Below are 15,626 nucleotides of genomic sequence, written 5' to 3'. Positions count from 1 at the left end.
TTTCAGTTTTGTTAAATATTGAGTAAAGTGAAGGAAAAAACAGAATATTGAAGGTCTAGATTTTTTTGCAAAGCAGGCCTACATTCACAACATTTTAAATACAGAAAATGGCTTTTAAAACATTTAAAGATAAATTAATAAATTTAAATGCAGTATTGCTTTGCAAGAGCAACATTAAAGGGTTATTAGTTCAAAATCATTTACTGACCCTCACTCTTTTTTTTTTTTCATCCATAGAACACAAAAGATGTATCATGTTACTCTTCAAAAATCACAAAGTATGATAAAAGTAGTTCATACTACTACAAGTCATACGGTAGCTTTGTGTTATTCACTGATAATCTATCATTCAAATGCATTAAATAGGCATGCAATAAGAGCGTCAACATGGCACATTGAGTCCAATTCTAATATTTTGCATGTCAGTGGTTTAGATCTGTGAGTAAGCAGTAAATGCTAGAGGACGGCTCTCTCACCCCCAGCTCTTTAAATGTTCTCACTGTGTTCTTTACGAGGCAGTGTGTGGCACTCTCTCCTAAAAAAAACATACAAACAAACAAATAAATACATACCCATCAATGTCATCAATATTAATACATTCATTTTATAGAGCACCCTTCATACAAGATTCTAGCACAAAGAGCTTAACAAACAATCAGATTGGAACCATGATGCAAGAAAAGAGAATGACGAGAAAATGTTTTAAAAATAGCATTTATAGAAATGATTGATGCCAAGGCACGGAAAGATTTAAGGGGGGGGGAATGTCTTGAATTTCCTCTACGGTGGTAGTGGAGAAACAAGCTTACACACTAGAGCACATTGGAACTGAATGTGGCTTACCATATGCAGCCACTCCTCTCTCTGTGCGCGTTAGCAGATACTTGAAAAGCTGATATGTGTACTCTCTCTCTGACATGGGCGAACTCAGGTTGTGTACAAAGATAGCGGCACAACTGTAGGCCTCCAGCACTGGAGTGAGAATCCTCTGCAGAAAAGTATAAAATTCCTGGTGCTCAGCTGATGGGCTCACCTAACATAAAATAAAAAACAGCACACTGGGGTTTAATAATATGTAATGGCATATATTTCTTCTAAAATGTTTAATGAGGGGATTTCAAAAGAGTTATGAAACCATGCGTCAACTTTTTTATATAGTGGTGCACTGTTCTACAGGGGAAATTTTTAAAATACCTGAAATATAGACACTTTCATAAATCGTCATACTTTGGTATCTTCAATGTGGAGAATGATCTCATTCTTTGCTGCAATAGGCTAAATAAATAGGTCAAAAAGCTTTTGCTCTATTTGTCTTAAAGGCACAATTTGCAAGATTTTTGGATTAAAAGATCCCAAAAACACAAGAACAGTGTTATTTTGTTGACTTGTGCATTGATATTATCACAAATGTTTACAATGTTTAAATCCAGAGAAATCAGCTATTTTAACCAGTGCAATGACCCGTGTCACAGTGTCGCATGTCTGATGTCATATCCGCCTTACTCTGATTTCTGATTCAACTTCCGTAGAAACCATGGAAACACTAAAGACGCTTTAATATATTATGCGTTTTATTAGACAAGTGAGCAACTGTTAGGATATCTTTATCAACAAAACGAATCATTCTTATATAGCCCAACACGTTTAGTCTTATTGTTTGAATCTCATTTTCTTGATTTACCCCGACTGTAATATACATGCTTGTACCATGCCTCAGAGAAAATGCTATTTTGTCAATTGGCTAACAAAGCATAATCAAAAGAGTTTTATTTGTAGCAATGGTAATACAGTATTTTCTCCACCATACAATACATTTTAAAATTAACCACATGCCATTTAGCAACACAAGTCGTCATCCAGCTTTTATTTAGATAATATTCTAATTTCGATCTAGATTGCAACAAATGTCTCAGCCAAAGAGCGAAAGCACAGAGTAACGTTATAACATAACTTTCAACACACTCTAATGTATTTTTACTATGATTGTTTGGCCAGTAAAACAGCACTGCACTACAATTTTAATTCGTCAAATAAAGCGACCTGTATAAGCAGTAATTCAGCACTTGGCTGTTTCATTCCAATGAAATAAAATAATGTGAATTTAAGTGATCAAACGTAACTGTAACAAAGTTCAGGGAAGGAGGAGGTGGACGTTAAATGTAACTTTAATCGTAAAATATGCATAAACAACAAAACGAAAGGAGCGGCAGCGAAAGACTGCGGCATATAAGCATAATAAAAACAGCAAATGCCCTCGGCTCTCGGCCCCGCTTCATTTCACAGCAATGGTAATAAAACTTTAATACATTAGCTCACCCATCGAATTGCTTTCCATCGGCCGTGGAGGTGAAGACAACACTTCACATGATTCCACACATTCACGGCGTCATCAAGCTACACCTTCGTTACTGATTTGAATAAGCGACCTCTAGCGGCGAAACTTACACTGTGCCTTTAAGCAACTCTTCCAGGTAAGAAATTTCCACTTAAACTACTAATCTCTTAATTTGCGTGAGATTTTTATTATTTATTTATTTATTTAAAAGGAATTAAGGAGTTGTTTTTTAGCAAACTTAAGATCATGGTTTTCATGGTTTTGTTTTCTGTGAGTGATGTTACTCTAGCCAAACAATTAACTTTAATTTCTCTCTTCTTATTCTGGGTGTTACGCACGTTATTTCTAACAATGTTTAGGCCCCTGCAGTATTATATTTACCTTTAGGTAACGGTCTCTCTGTTCATCTCCAAAGTCACTGTCTTCATCTTCTTCATCACTTCGCCAAGAAAGAGTCTCTGGAAACTTCTTGGGCCAAGGCTCCTCAGACGGGCTCAACTCCTCCTGGTCCTCCTGAACACAAAGATGAATTTCAGTCAATTATTGAATTCTTATTGTTAATTAATGATTGACTCACAAATACTATTAATATTATGAACTAATATTATTGGATGTGTTGTATTTCCCAAAAAAGAAAACCTAGCTGGTACATGTACTTTCACTGATTGATAAAGTCAATAATGAATTGGTAATTAGAATAAGCCAATAGCAAAATATTAAGTCTCAAATTAAACAGAAAAAAAGGTTAGAAATAAGCCTGAGTGTCCATTAATGCGGATACTCAAGGAATTTACAGAAATCTCACAGCATCATTCTAACATTATATGGTCTGTGACGGCATTTTTCCATTAAGTACTGTAGCTTTAAATAAAAAAAGAAAAGAAAAGATAAATAAGCAACAAGACATAGGAGTTGACAAAGCTCACCTCAGCTACAGTAAGCACACCATACTGAATTAACCTGGTGATTGCATCATGGAAGACCTGGTACAAAGTCTGACAAGGCTATAGAAAGTAAAGACAACATAAAAACACTTCAATGAATAACATTTGCATTTCTTAAACATGAATCAGTAATCTTGCTTGTGTGTGTGTGTGTGTGTGTGTGTGTGTGTGTGTGTGTGTGTGTGTGTGTGTGTGTGTGTGTGTGTGTGTGTGTGTATATATATATATACATACACACAATTTTCATTACTGGAACGTGAATAAAAACTATATACATTTGTATACAAGTAAAACATTTATATCTATCTATCTATCTATCTATCTAGATATATAGATATATAGATATATAAGCAATAAGGTAAGACAGGCTGTGCTGTATCGTGGATAAGTCACGGCTGAAGGGCACGACGTGAAGCGGGAGTCTTTATGAGTGAGTCAGTCAGTAATGAAGACTTTTACATTGAAAGGACTCAAACTTGTGAACACTGAAAAGCAAGACGCAACTGACAAATGACTAGGCCATGGGAAAACCCTTTAACTGTTAAAAGGACAAGATATCGCAGCAGACATTCAAACGGATTCTTTTATTATGAATATAGGACTGACCTGAAGGAAAATGCTATATCTACTATAAATGCAGGTGAACTCGCTTACTCGATCTCTCACAATACTCTACTCTATAAGCTTCAATGAACAATATCAGTGATATCAAACATATGTTTAAGTTGCTAATAGTGGTTGCTAGGGGTGTTGTGTAGTGATACATAAAACCGTTGGGTGAAGCGGTCTTAGTAGATTACATTTTCTTTATGCAAAATAAAATTTAAATTTAATTTTTCCTCCCCTTTGGTTTTGGGGTCAAATTTCCATTTCCCGAAAGGGTTTTGTGATATTCTCCGTGTAGAAGAATACCACTCTGTTTTTCTTTAGAGATCAAACGGTTCTTCTCAGCTTAGTTATATATAAAATGTGGGCTAGTAATCAATATAATATGTGGGCTAGTAACCAAGGTCACGTGTGTACACTTTTAAGGGGCTGTCCCTGAGCTATCAATGTTGGTAAAGGTTCACCCAAAAATTTAAATAATGTCATAAATTGCTCATGTCGTTCCAAGACTTTCGCTCATCTTATGAACACAAATGAAGGTATTTTTGATTAAATCTGTGAGCTTTCCGTGCCTCCATAGACACCTACACAACTGAAACTTCGACACTTCAAAAAATTCAGAAAGAGATTGTAAAACTAATCCATATGAATTTAGTGGTTTATTCCAAATTTTCCAAAAAGACACGATCGCTTTATATGACGAACAGATTTAATTTAAGCTTTTATTCACATTGAAACATGAAACATTTATCAACGCACACATCAGATATGGTAAACGGAAGCTCAAGCATGAGGTTCATTCTCGTGTGTTATACATCATGTTTGAGCTTCCACAAGAACCAATGAGCTTAAGGTTTGTTCTCGTGGGTCAAGAAGGTTCGGTTTAGGTTCTGTTTAAGTTCGCAGATCAATGTTTATATATGAATAAAAGCCTAAATGAAATCTGTTCGTCATATAAAGCGATCGTGTCTTTTTGGAAAATTTTGAATAAACCACTAAATTCATATGGATTAGTTTTACGATCTCTTTATGAACTTTTTGAAGTGTCAATATTTTCATTTATATATCAATATATTATTCTTCATTCAGCTCTATGCAACAGAATCAGATTGAACAGATTTATTTTTTGGCCAATTATCAAAATAATGTAATAACGAATATGAACGAAAGTCTTATGGGTTTGGATGGAACAACATTAGAGTGAGTAATTAATGACAGATTTTTGGGGTGAATTAACCCTTTAATTTGAACAACGCAATTAAGAACATCCCTGTAACATAACATACACAGATCAAGGACAAGAAAGCTTGAAAGTACCAAAAATGTAACAAGCAAATCCCTTGTTAAAGTGTGATTATACACTAGCCTATACAGTACAATAAGCTATTTTAGTCTATAGTGAAAATAATTATTTTCATTAAATCATGAAAATAATTTTTTTTTTGTAATGAATTTCACTTAAATTGTACATTTTTAATGTTGATTTATGGAGTCAAAAGTTTCGAGTCAGCATTTAAAAAAAAAATGATACTATATCCATATTCAACCACTAGATGGTGGTGCAACTTATCTAACAGTGATGTGAGTGCATACCAGCGCTACTGCCACCTCATTGGACAGAAAGTGGGAGAGGCCTGCAGCTCTGCGGATCAGTCTCTCCTGACTGAGCAGCGTGGATGAAGAATTCTGCTCATTCAGTGAAGTTGCAGACTGCTCTCTCAGCAGGGCCAGCGCGCTGCAAGCTAGCACACATACAAACAGTTTCGATCATTGCTACATCTGTTTTGACATCCTCAGCCAAGTATCATCAGTCTTTGTAAAATTCGGTATGCATCCAAAGTGTGTGTGCACAATATTGGTATTAGGGTCGTCATGACATGTGGCGTCTCAGATCTTTTACCTATAATGGCATCTGCAATGAAGACATGGAAAAGGCCGTTGCTGTAGAAATTGAGCTCAAAGAGTGCGGGCACAGTGTAGTTAGGGGCGATGATGAACTCCGTGTTTCTGTTGGTGCTGGTGACGTTCACACAGTTTCCCAGAAGGCTGAGTGCGTGCATGACCACGTCCTCCGAGTTCCCAGAAAAACCCAGGTCGAAGTCCCGAGACAAGATCTCTTCCTTCATATTGAAGAAATCCTCCACCAGTTTGGACAGCAGTACACCCTGCCCAATGCAACCATTTGTTACAATGGTTATGAACCAGTAAAACCAAGCCAAAGAAGGAAGGGTTGCCATTGTGCGTGTCGTTTAGGAAGTGAGGACGGTACTTACCTGTCTGTGCCGATACAGGAGGAGACAGGCCACGATGTGAGTGGACATGATTGCTGAGGACTTGCAGGCGGCTGTGGGAAACATAGAAGGCAGCGATCAAAATGATTGACAGTGAAAGTGCTTTAACTGAAACAAACTGGAGGAGATGCCGATCAATCAGAGACTGACCCTTAAGGGTGAAGTGTCATTTTTGTTCAATGTTAAAATCCAGGCTTAATATGTAGAGACATAACTATATCTATTCATAGGTTAACTTTCCAGAAATGTGTCCGTAAAACACTGTGGCAAAACAGTCCACATTTCCACAGAAATTACACGCTTGACTTCACCTTTAAATGCTCTGATGAAGGGACACTATTTAAATTCATAACTGCATGATCTACAAACTCCATGACATTGTCCGTGTGCTGAAAAAAATTTGAATGTCCCTGAGAAATGCTGTACGAGGGAAAAACAGTGTGACTTTAGAGCTGAAAACTGGGTTCATGACAGTCTATATTAAACATTCAAAAGCAAGCTGCAATTCCACCTCAGAGTGCCGATACTCTGGTGTCCTGTCCTCAAAAAAAAAAAAAAAAAAGCACCAACAGGGGGCGTTAAAACACAGAGGAATGTGATTGGCCAAGAACAACATGCCACCATGGTGAGGACTGACCAGCAGTAACCTACAAAAACTGTCAGGTGCTGTATACACAATATGTCCAAGCCATATTTCACCCAAAAATCTAAATAAATATAATTTTATATATAAATAATAATATAAGATTGGTCTTATTTTTGTCATATATATATATACATATATATATATATATATATATATATATATATATTATCATGGGTGTCTCTTAATTACCTTGAGTCACATGATCAGTTGTTCTTAAAGTCATAATATTTAAATGCCAATATCCAACACATTCCCTACGTATGTAGTATGAAAAATATATATACACATTACAGATATACATCATCAATATGTCCACAATGTTACAGATACATGCACTGCAATGAAGCTAATAGTCAATACCCTATAACCCATATTTATAAAAAAAATAGCTAAAATCCTGTGATTCGTTCATACCATAGGGTTCAACAGTAGACAGTTCATTTATCCAAAAAGCTTCTCTTCTCAAGAGCTGTTTAATTATGTTACCTCTTCTAGGGATTGGCAATACCCTCTCAATACCAATAAACCTAAGCGAGGCAGCAGAACTATGGTTCTTCTCTGTTGTTTAGCAATGGCATAGTCAAGGTTATTGTTTCTGATAGCAGCCGTATGTTCTGCAATTCTCAGCTTACGGTTTCGTTTTGTTTGCCCAACATACATAAGGCCACAAGGGCATATCAGCACATAAATGACATGGGTCGATAGACAATTTATAAATTCTTCGATGTTATATTTTCGTCCGGAATGTGGGTGACTGAATGTTTTAGTGTCTATAGTGTTGGCGCAATGTGCACATCTACCACATCTGTAATTCCCATAGACTTGTTGAGAAAGCCAGTTTGTCTGTGTGGGTTCCTGGTACATAGAACTAACCACCATATCTCTAATATGTCTGCTTCTTTTAAAACAGAAACGAGGTTTAGAAGAAGACAAATGATTAAGATTGGGGTCATTCCAGGACTCTCCAGTGTCTATTTATGATCTTTTTAACCTGTCTCGAAGCAGTAGAGTATTCCGCCACAAAAGTAAAAAAAAAAAAAAAAAAAAAATTCTAAACCTTGTTTCTGTTTTAAAAGAAGCAGAAATATTAGAGATATGGTGGTTAGTTCTATGACCAGGAACCCACACAGACAAACTGGCTCTCAACAAGTCTATGGGAATTACAGATGTGGTAGATGTGCTCATTGCAACATAATTAAACAGCTCTTGAGAAGAGAAGCTTTTTGGATAAATGAACTGTCTACTGTTGAACTGTATGAACTGTTTTTTTATAAATATGGGTTATAGGTATTGACTATTAGCTTCATTGCAGTGCATGTATCTGACATATTGATGATGTTTATCTGTAATGTGTATATATATTTTTCTACAAAACAGTTTGCTCTTGTTGGGCTTTTGATGACGATAACTATGTATGTAGTTGATGGTGATTTATTTGAGGAGGTGAACTACATTTTCTTAACTGGGTATTTATGGGAATGTGTTGGATATTGGCATTTAAATATTATGACTTTAAGAACAACTGATCATGTGACTCAAGGTAATTAAGAGACACCTGAGAGCTCAGACCATAACTGAGCGAACCTGAGGACGCTATATGCGAAACGCGCTGTTCGCTTTAAATAAAATAAAAGAGTAAAGTCAACAGTGTGCGGTAGATTGGTCTTATTTTTGTCATTTAAATCCGTTCCTGCTATCTACCTGCACCTACCAGGCTGTGCATGGACCTTGGTTTGAACTGGAATATATATATATCCATTTTTTCAGATTTTGAATGTCAGTGATTCTGTAGACCATGATATAGAAGCAGGTTTTCCAGGCAATTGATAGATGAGCAGTACTGCTATTTTTCATTATAAATCTGCTGATCCCACATAAACATCAATTTTGCCCAATCCGCCACCCTCAGTGCTTGAAAAATCCCCCACTGCCCAAGAAACTGTTTATGCATCATGGTCTTTAGATTGCCCTTACTGAAGAGAACGTGCTTGGCCAGGTTATTGATGACCTGCCTCCTCCAGGGTTCATCTGATAAGTCTCTAGAATTCAGATGATCCTCATCTTCTCCATTAAAAACAGCCTGATCAGGTCTGCACAGAAAAATATAATTGAACACAATCCCATTAGCCACACACACCTTTCTACATACCAATAATAAACAGCAGTCCACATGATTATGTTGGTGGCTAGCAGTCTAAAGGCCGTACTGTGCAGCGATGATGGTGGGGAGAAGGATCTGCTCCAGCGTGAGAGAGGCCTGGAGATGCCGACTGCGCTGCGTGTCCAGGTACTCCTAAAGCGGCAGAGAAGCAAGATCCAGACATTAGGGGAGAGATCTGCAATGTATTCGGTCAAACAGAGAAAAAAGAAGCAGATGAGCTGCTCTAACCTTCAGAGAGAAGGGCTGAGTGAAATCCACACGCACACAGCCGTAGTTCTTCCGGAGCATTCTGAACACTCCGCAGGCCACACCCCACAGACTCTCATTCTTCTTAGGTTTGCCCTGAAGTGAGGGTAGTTCAAAAAAAGAGTTAAGTACAAAAAAATATTTTAGTGTAGATTATGTAGACTAGGGTTGCACAATATATTGAGATTATAACAGTTATATTTGGAATATTTAAAGCTGCAGTCCGTAGTTTTTCCTCTTTGTCGCCATCTCTGTTCGAAATCTGCAATTGCAGTTATTCGCGGAATTATCAACTTTACATGGGTTGTGCCTCGGCACGGCACAGCGCAGATGAATTAATGTTTTGAGGAGAATGTGTGGCTGTCAGTCACCGCGCCGGCGTGGAAACTGTCATTCGGTAGGGATGTCCCGATCCGATCCACGTCATCGGTATCGTGCCGATACTGGCCCAGAACGCTAGATCGGATATCGGAGGGGAGAAAAAAAATATGATCCGATACCTATTAGGGGTGGAACGGTACATGTATTCGTATTGAACCGAAACGGTACGTGCGTCACGGTTCGGTGCATGGATTTACACAGAGAATACACGGTATAAAAATAAATAAAACTTGCGTGCACAATTAATGTAATGCGGAACTACTGTTAGATACACGCATAGACATATGCGGGTTCTTTAGGGACACCTAATCTGTAGCCCTGCCTTAGCTCTGAACGCGTGTCCTATTCGCTTTGGACGCGCGAATGGATTCAAAATGTTCAAGCGTCAAACTAGATGCGATAGACACGAATTTGACGCTCTATTTGCGTTTGGTGTGAACGCAGCATAATGAACGGGCTGCGATGTCAAGATTGCAATGCTGGAATGTGTGTGTGTGTGTGTGTGTGTGTGTGTGTGTGTGTGTGTGTGTGTGTGTGTGTGTGTGTGTGTGTGTGTGTGTGTGTCAGAGAGAGAGAGTCACGGGCGCGATCAAACAGTGGAAACATAAAAACACTCCATTTTGTTCATACAGGACATCATTAAAACTGCGTTTAGTGTTTAGCCTACTTATATTTGTGTAAAACACAACATTGTGCTTTTGTCAAACTGTAACCTACAACTGTCACCCAACCAAAATCACACACACACACATGCTGTTTAAAAGCAAAAATTATCTCATCTTTTGGACATTCATCATATTGCATTGGTTTTCATTTCTTGTCCTAAAACAGAGCACTAATCTGTTTATTTTGAAGTTACACATTCTACATTGATTAAAAAAGAAAATCAAAATGTGTTTTTAATGGTAGTATTATTTTATACAGAAATAAATTATTTATAATTCAGATGAGAATAAAGTTAAAGTTATTTAATTTTAAGGAAACAAATATATTGATCTGAAATATAGCAAATTAATTTTAAATTCATTGATATTACCAAACATATCTCAAGGTCTTTTGAATAAAGGGTGGCAGTCTTTCCTTATTAACTGTTGTTGTGGACTATATACTGGAGAAGTATTTGTTCTTCATTTGACTGAGATGTTTTTATGTGGCTAATTGAGCAAAGTGCTTCCATATATTTTATTATTATTAGTATTAGTTCAAGAATAAAATAAAAATATCGGATTGATATCGGTATCGGCAAATAGCCAAAGCTGCGGCATCGGTATCGGTATCAGAAGTGAAAAAGTGGTATCGGGACATCCCTATCATTCGGAATCACAGATTCTACTTTTTGGAAGCATGACCAACATAAGAATTTTCACCGGAAAATGTAATCTGAAGAAGTAACATCCACTTTTGTTCTGACCAACTAAGGGGAAAAAAAGCACTGCAGTAAATCGCGCTGATTAAATCGAACGATCGCTTATCATATCACGTCAAACCGCGCAAATTATACTTTGTTCTCAAATTGTTAATGTTAACAACATCAGCATTGCGTGCGAGTCTCTTTTTTTCTGTAGCCACTCTGAAGTCCAAAGTCTTTTGCATTTTACTACGGGTGAATCTCCAGTTGTCACTGGTGATTGTCGTTTGAACCTTTCTGGATCCGCCATCAAATTGATACGTTTAATTATATGAAGTGCTGTGAGAAAAGGCTATAAATCTCCACCTCCAACATCCTCACACTCATAGCCTACTAGCCGAGAAACTTTCTTTATGTGTACAGATGTGACGTAATGATGCAAAGACATGCTTGAATTTCCCGCGGAAATCCACCAGTACCACTGGAATTAAAAACATTATTCCAAGCTTACCGTTTTGTATCAAGCTAAGGCAAGCAGATAGGCACTGGCTGGTCATGTACTTGCTCAATTTATTTTGGATAATTTTTAACCCAAAAAAATTACGGACTGCAGCTTTAACTTTGAACACTAAATTAAAAATAAAATATTAAAAATAGGAAACTATTTTAATGCTCCCCCCTTTGTATTTTACACATTTTAATAACAACAACAATTTGTTAGATGGATAGACTAACAGATTTTTTTAAATAAAGACAACATTCACTGAAAATCTTGGCCTCTGCCATAGCTCTTAATTCAAATACAACACAGGTTACTTTTTAAATTACATTTACATATAGTCTTAAATGTACAGTAGTTGGTAGTTTAATTCTATAAAACAAAGAGAGGAAGGTGTTGATGGTACAAAAAAAAAAAACTAACTCATACTTGTTAACTTAAAAGGTGAATTTAACTACAGTGATCCCTACCAGCTGCTCGCTGTTGTAGTTTCCCTCAATAATGCGTTCATATGAGATACCAACAGGCACAATCAGAACATCAGGGATGCTGCTGACACAGAGTGTGTCAACCACGATGGAGAGCATGCCGGCACGTGCTGGAGACGGCTTCCCGCTGCGAGAGCGCGTGCCCTCTAAATACACCTCCAGAAACTGCTGCTGCCGCAACAATTCTTCTGTGTACTGAAAATGAGTGGGAAACAGAAGAATGATCCACACAACAATAAATGTTGATGCATTAAATATCTCCAAAGACTATTACAATCTCTAAGATCCATGACCCTTTCTTTCCAAATTCCCTGTAATTAAAGCAGTCCATTGTGGTAACGTGGTGCACAACAGGAGACAGCATGAATAATGCATGAGTAATCCATCAGCATCCTGTGACAGTCACCTCGAAATCACAAGCCTCTCCACAGTCACTGCAATGACAATCCCTGTGTCATTTTAACTTAAGCACTGGAGCAGACCTTTTTACAGCTGCTCCGGTTTCCCATCGCTCACAAGATAATATCCTACAGCTTTTTACAAATAAGAACCACACGCAGACAACTGCTTTTTTTTAAAAATTTAAGACAAACCGAGACACTAAGGAATTTTCTCTTAGCAAGTACCGGAGATTAATATTCAGTAAATAAGTGCTGGGTTATATATGATATATACAGTATATTATACAAGTAGTATAGCCTTTTTCCCATTCAAAATTTCCCATTCAAACGTTTAGGGTCAGTAACATGTTTAATGTTTTTGAAAGAAGTCTCTTATGCGAACCATGGCTGCATTAATTTGATTCTATTGTAAAATATTATTCAATTTAAAATAACCATTTGCTTATTTTAATATATTTGAAATTATGTATTCATGTAATGGCAAAGCTGAATTTTCAGCATCATTACTTCAGTCTTCAGTGTCACATGATGCTTCAGAAATCAGTCTAATTTGCTGATATGGTGCTGATATGAGCCAATATCATATTTTTGTGGAAACCGTGATACATTTAAGTTTTTCAGGATTCTTTGTTTAACTCTTTAACTTTTCTATTCATCAGAGTTTATTTAAAATAATAAATGTAAAAAATATCTTACTGACTCTAAACATACTGTATGTGCATATAGTTATGACAATATCTCAAGGTTTTTTCCCCTTCACTACCTAAAATCTTCGGTGATTTCCATTGCCAGCAATGACATTTAGGGACAATTTTCTATGAATCTGCTTTGAAACAACGGTCTTAACACCAACATGCGAATAAGATGATTTGACGTTTCTGAGAACTTACTGCATGTAACAGTGATCTGTATAACACATCCTTCTTTCCGTCTAAAGTTTCATCCAGTTTGCGACGAATAAAGAATCCTCCAAGTTTGCGTATTAGTGTGCTGAGGGAATACAAACCATACACACACGTCATATTCACATTTCAGTTTAACTGTCTATTGTTGAAAAACTTTTATGAAAAAAAAAAAAAAGATCATTATGACTTTGTACCTTAAAATGGGGATGCTGAGGTTGTTGCCAGCAGCGATGTGAGGGGCTTTGATGTTGTGACAGAACAGAATGAAGGTGATGAGCAGGTAGTCGATGTGGGACTTGTGAACAGGAAGGAAGACCAGGGGAGCGTTGTACTAGAAGACACAGAGTAAAATGTTGGTTATACTTCAAGATAACTATTATAAATCTCCATTTGTAATTGTCCACCCATTATAATATATTAAATATACAGAAAAAGGAGGTGGATAGACTTGCTGTTTGCTACTGAACTGTATATCTTGATGTAATATGCAAATTTGTCAACTGATGGATTTATCTGTGGCTGTTTTGGGAGTTGCTACTGTATGTGTGGGAGTGCAGATAAGAAGAAATGCCTATGCTGAGCGGGAAATGTTTGTGCTGATGTCTGACCTCAGATGATGCTTTCTTCACCATCTCCAGCTGACCTTTATGAATCTGAATGCTCCAGAAGAATCCATTAAACAGTTTCAACAACACCCATCCTGTTAATCTAAAAGAGACAGAGGAAAGAGAGAAGATCTGGATGATTTCTGAAGGATACTGCTAAAAAAAATTCAGACTGCCATCACAGGAATAAATTAGATTTTAAAATATATGAAAACAGTTATATTAATAATATTTCACAATAGTTTCCTACATTTTTGATCTAATAAAGTGTAGCCTTGGATAAGACATAAGAAACTTCTTTCAAAAACATTTAACATTTTGAACGGTATTTGATTACATTATATTAAATTCCATTATAACATTAATAAAATTGCAAAAAAAGCTGCACCTGATGAAGGCAGGTGAGATGTTGGCAACCATTTCCTGCAGGAATCCTCTGGCCTTCCGTTTAACTTTACTGACAGCTTTAGGATCCACTTCAGACTCTGCATCTACATCACCCTGGGACGCTACCTCCACGATAGCACATTCCAGCCTACAGCAATTACACTTACAGTGAATCTGGATGATAAGATGCATTTCGGCTGCTTAGAAACAGCCCTTTTCATTGCATTTGCTCCTCGCTTTTTAATAAACACTTGGTACCTGCTGTTGTTAAGCACGTTCTCCACCACGTTGCGAGCAAACATGTCCTTCCGGACGTCTCTCTCCAAGACAAACAGCACATAACTCAGCCTCCGTGCAAGCCAACCTCTGTGCCTGCATTATACAAATACAAAATAGTAGTCTATGGATAAGAGTATTAAGGCCTTGAAGAATCTAATAGACTTCATCCATTGACATGGTCAATAAAAGAATAGTTCACACAAAAATTGTCGTTCCTTCTGTAGAACATGAAAATAGATCCTTTAAAGAATCATACAGTCCTTTTTTAGCAGCTCTTTTTGTGTAATATTTGAGCTGTTTGGGAGAACCATTCATTTAATTTCAATAACTGCTGATAGACAATATTAAATTATTCCTGCAGTATTACGGACTGTCCATTTCCTCCCCTGATTGGCAGTACCAGCTCAGACCACGTTTGGTCCCTGTCATGTGATCTAGGTACAAAATATCGCCTGACAAACAGTGTTAATAATTTATTTCCTGACTTTCCACTCCTCACAGAGACCTACAACCTTCCATTTGACGCTTGAATGTAAACACAGTGCGGGTTGTTTGCTGGAAAACTACACCTGACCAACTATGGTATTAATGACGCATCATAAACTAAACTATGTTAATGAATTATACTAAACAGAAAGGTGTATAACTAAGCAATGTGCAGTGTGTATTCCAATGATCAAGGAGGGAAGTGGTCATGTATTCAGCAGAGATGCACCGATCGACCGGCCAGGGACCGGAATTGGACGATTTTCCGCATGATCGACCCGGACCGGTGACCAGCCGGTCAGTCTCGCGGTCTTTTCGATTCTGAGCCGGTCCGTTTTGTTGCCAGAGGCAACACAGGCAATAACATCAGCTGTGCGTTCTCGCTCTCTTCTCTCAGACGGCGAAGTGACGCACACCCGCCTTCTTTCACTCACTAGTCTCATTCACTCCACACTGGTTTCGCGCAGTCAGTTTCGCAACCTAATTAGCTGAGAAAGATAACGCAAGTTGTGTAACGGTATATTTGATCCGTGCATAAATTCTTAAAGTGACAGCAGCCTAATATTCCTGCTTCTCTCTGTCATGTTAATAAAAGAACAAAATCACTCTCTGCTCTTG

General features: G+C 37.3%; 1 protein-coding gene across 3 annotated transcripts in view; it reads right to left on the bottom strand.

Annotated features, from left to right (window-relative positions):
* The window catches only part of gpam (glycerol-3-phosphate acyltransferase, mitochondrial), a 33,808-nt gene that overhangs the window by 3,850 nt on the left and 14,332 nt on the right, over nucleotides 1–15,626 (bottom strand). For all 3 annotated transcript variants that reach the window (XM_084433558.1, XM_084433557.1, XM_084433559.1), the window contains exons 5-20: nucleotides 14,502–14,615; nucleotides 14,245–14,391; nucleotides 13,860–13,959; nucleotides 13,446–13,582; nucleotides 13,237–13,336; nucleotides 11,928–12,140; nucleotides 9,212–9,325; nucleotides 9,030–9,115; nucleotides 8,797–8,912; nucleotides 6,159–6,229; nucleotides 5,786–6,050; nucleotides 5,479–5,627; nucleotides 3,262–3,339; nucleotides 2,717–2,848; nucleotides 844–1,033; nucleotides 477–535 (exon numbers count right to left, since the gene is read on the bottom strand). In XM_084433558.1, coding sequence (XP_084289684.1) covers nucleotides 477–535; nucleotides 844–1,033; nucleotides 2,717–2,848; nucleotides 3,262–3,339; nucleotides 5,479–5,627; nucleotides 5,786–6,050; nucleotides 6,159–6,229; nucleotides 8,797–8,912; nucleotides 9,030–9,115; nucleotides 9,212–9,325; nucleotides 11,928–12,140; nucleotides 13,237–13,336; nucleotides 13,446–13,582; nucleotides 13,860–13,959; nucleotides 14,245–14,391; nucleotides 14,502–14,615 — 2,071 coding nt within the window. The remainder of the gene's footprint in view (nucleotides 1–476; nucleotides 536–843; nucleotides 1,034–2,716; nucleotides 2,849–3,261; nucleotides 3,340–5,478; nucleotides 5,628–5,785; nucleotides 6,051–6,158; nucleotides 6,230–8,796; nucleotides 8,913–9,029; nucleotides 9,116–9,211; nucleotides 9,326–11,927; nucleotides 12,141–13,236; nucleotides 13,337–13,445; nucleotides 13,583–13,859; nucleotides 13,960–14,244; nucleotides 14,392–14,501; nucleotides 14,616–15,626) is intronic.

The sequence above is a fragment of the Rutilus rutilus genome (genome assembly GCF_951802725.1).
Source record: "Rutilus rutilus genome assembly, chromosome: 16".
In the NCBI taxonomy this organism is placed as follows: Eukaryota; Metazoa; Chordata; class Actinopteri; order Cypriniformes; family Leuciscidae; genus Rutilus; species Rutilus rutilus.
This window is presented reverse-complemented; position numbering and strand designations above follow the sequence as displayed.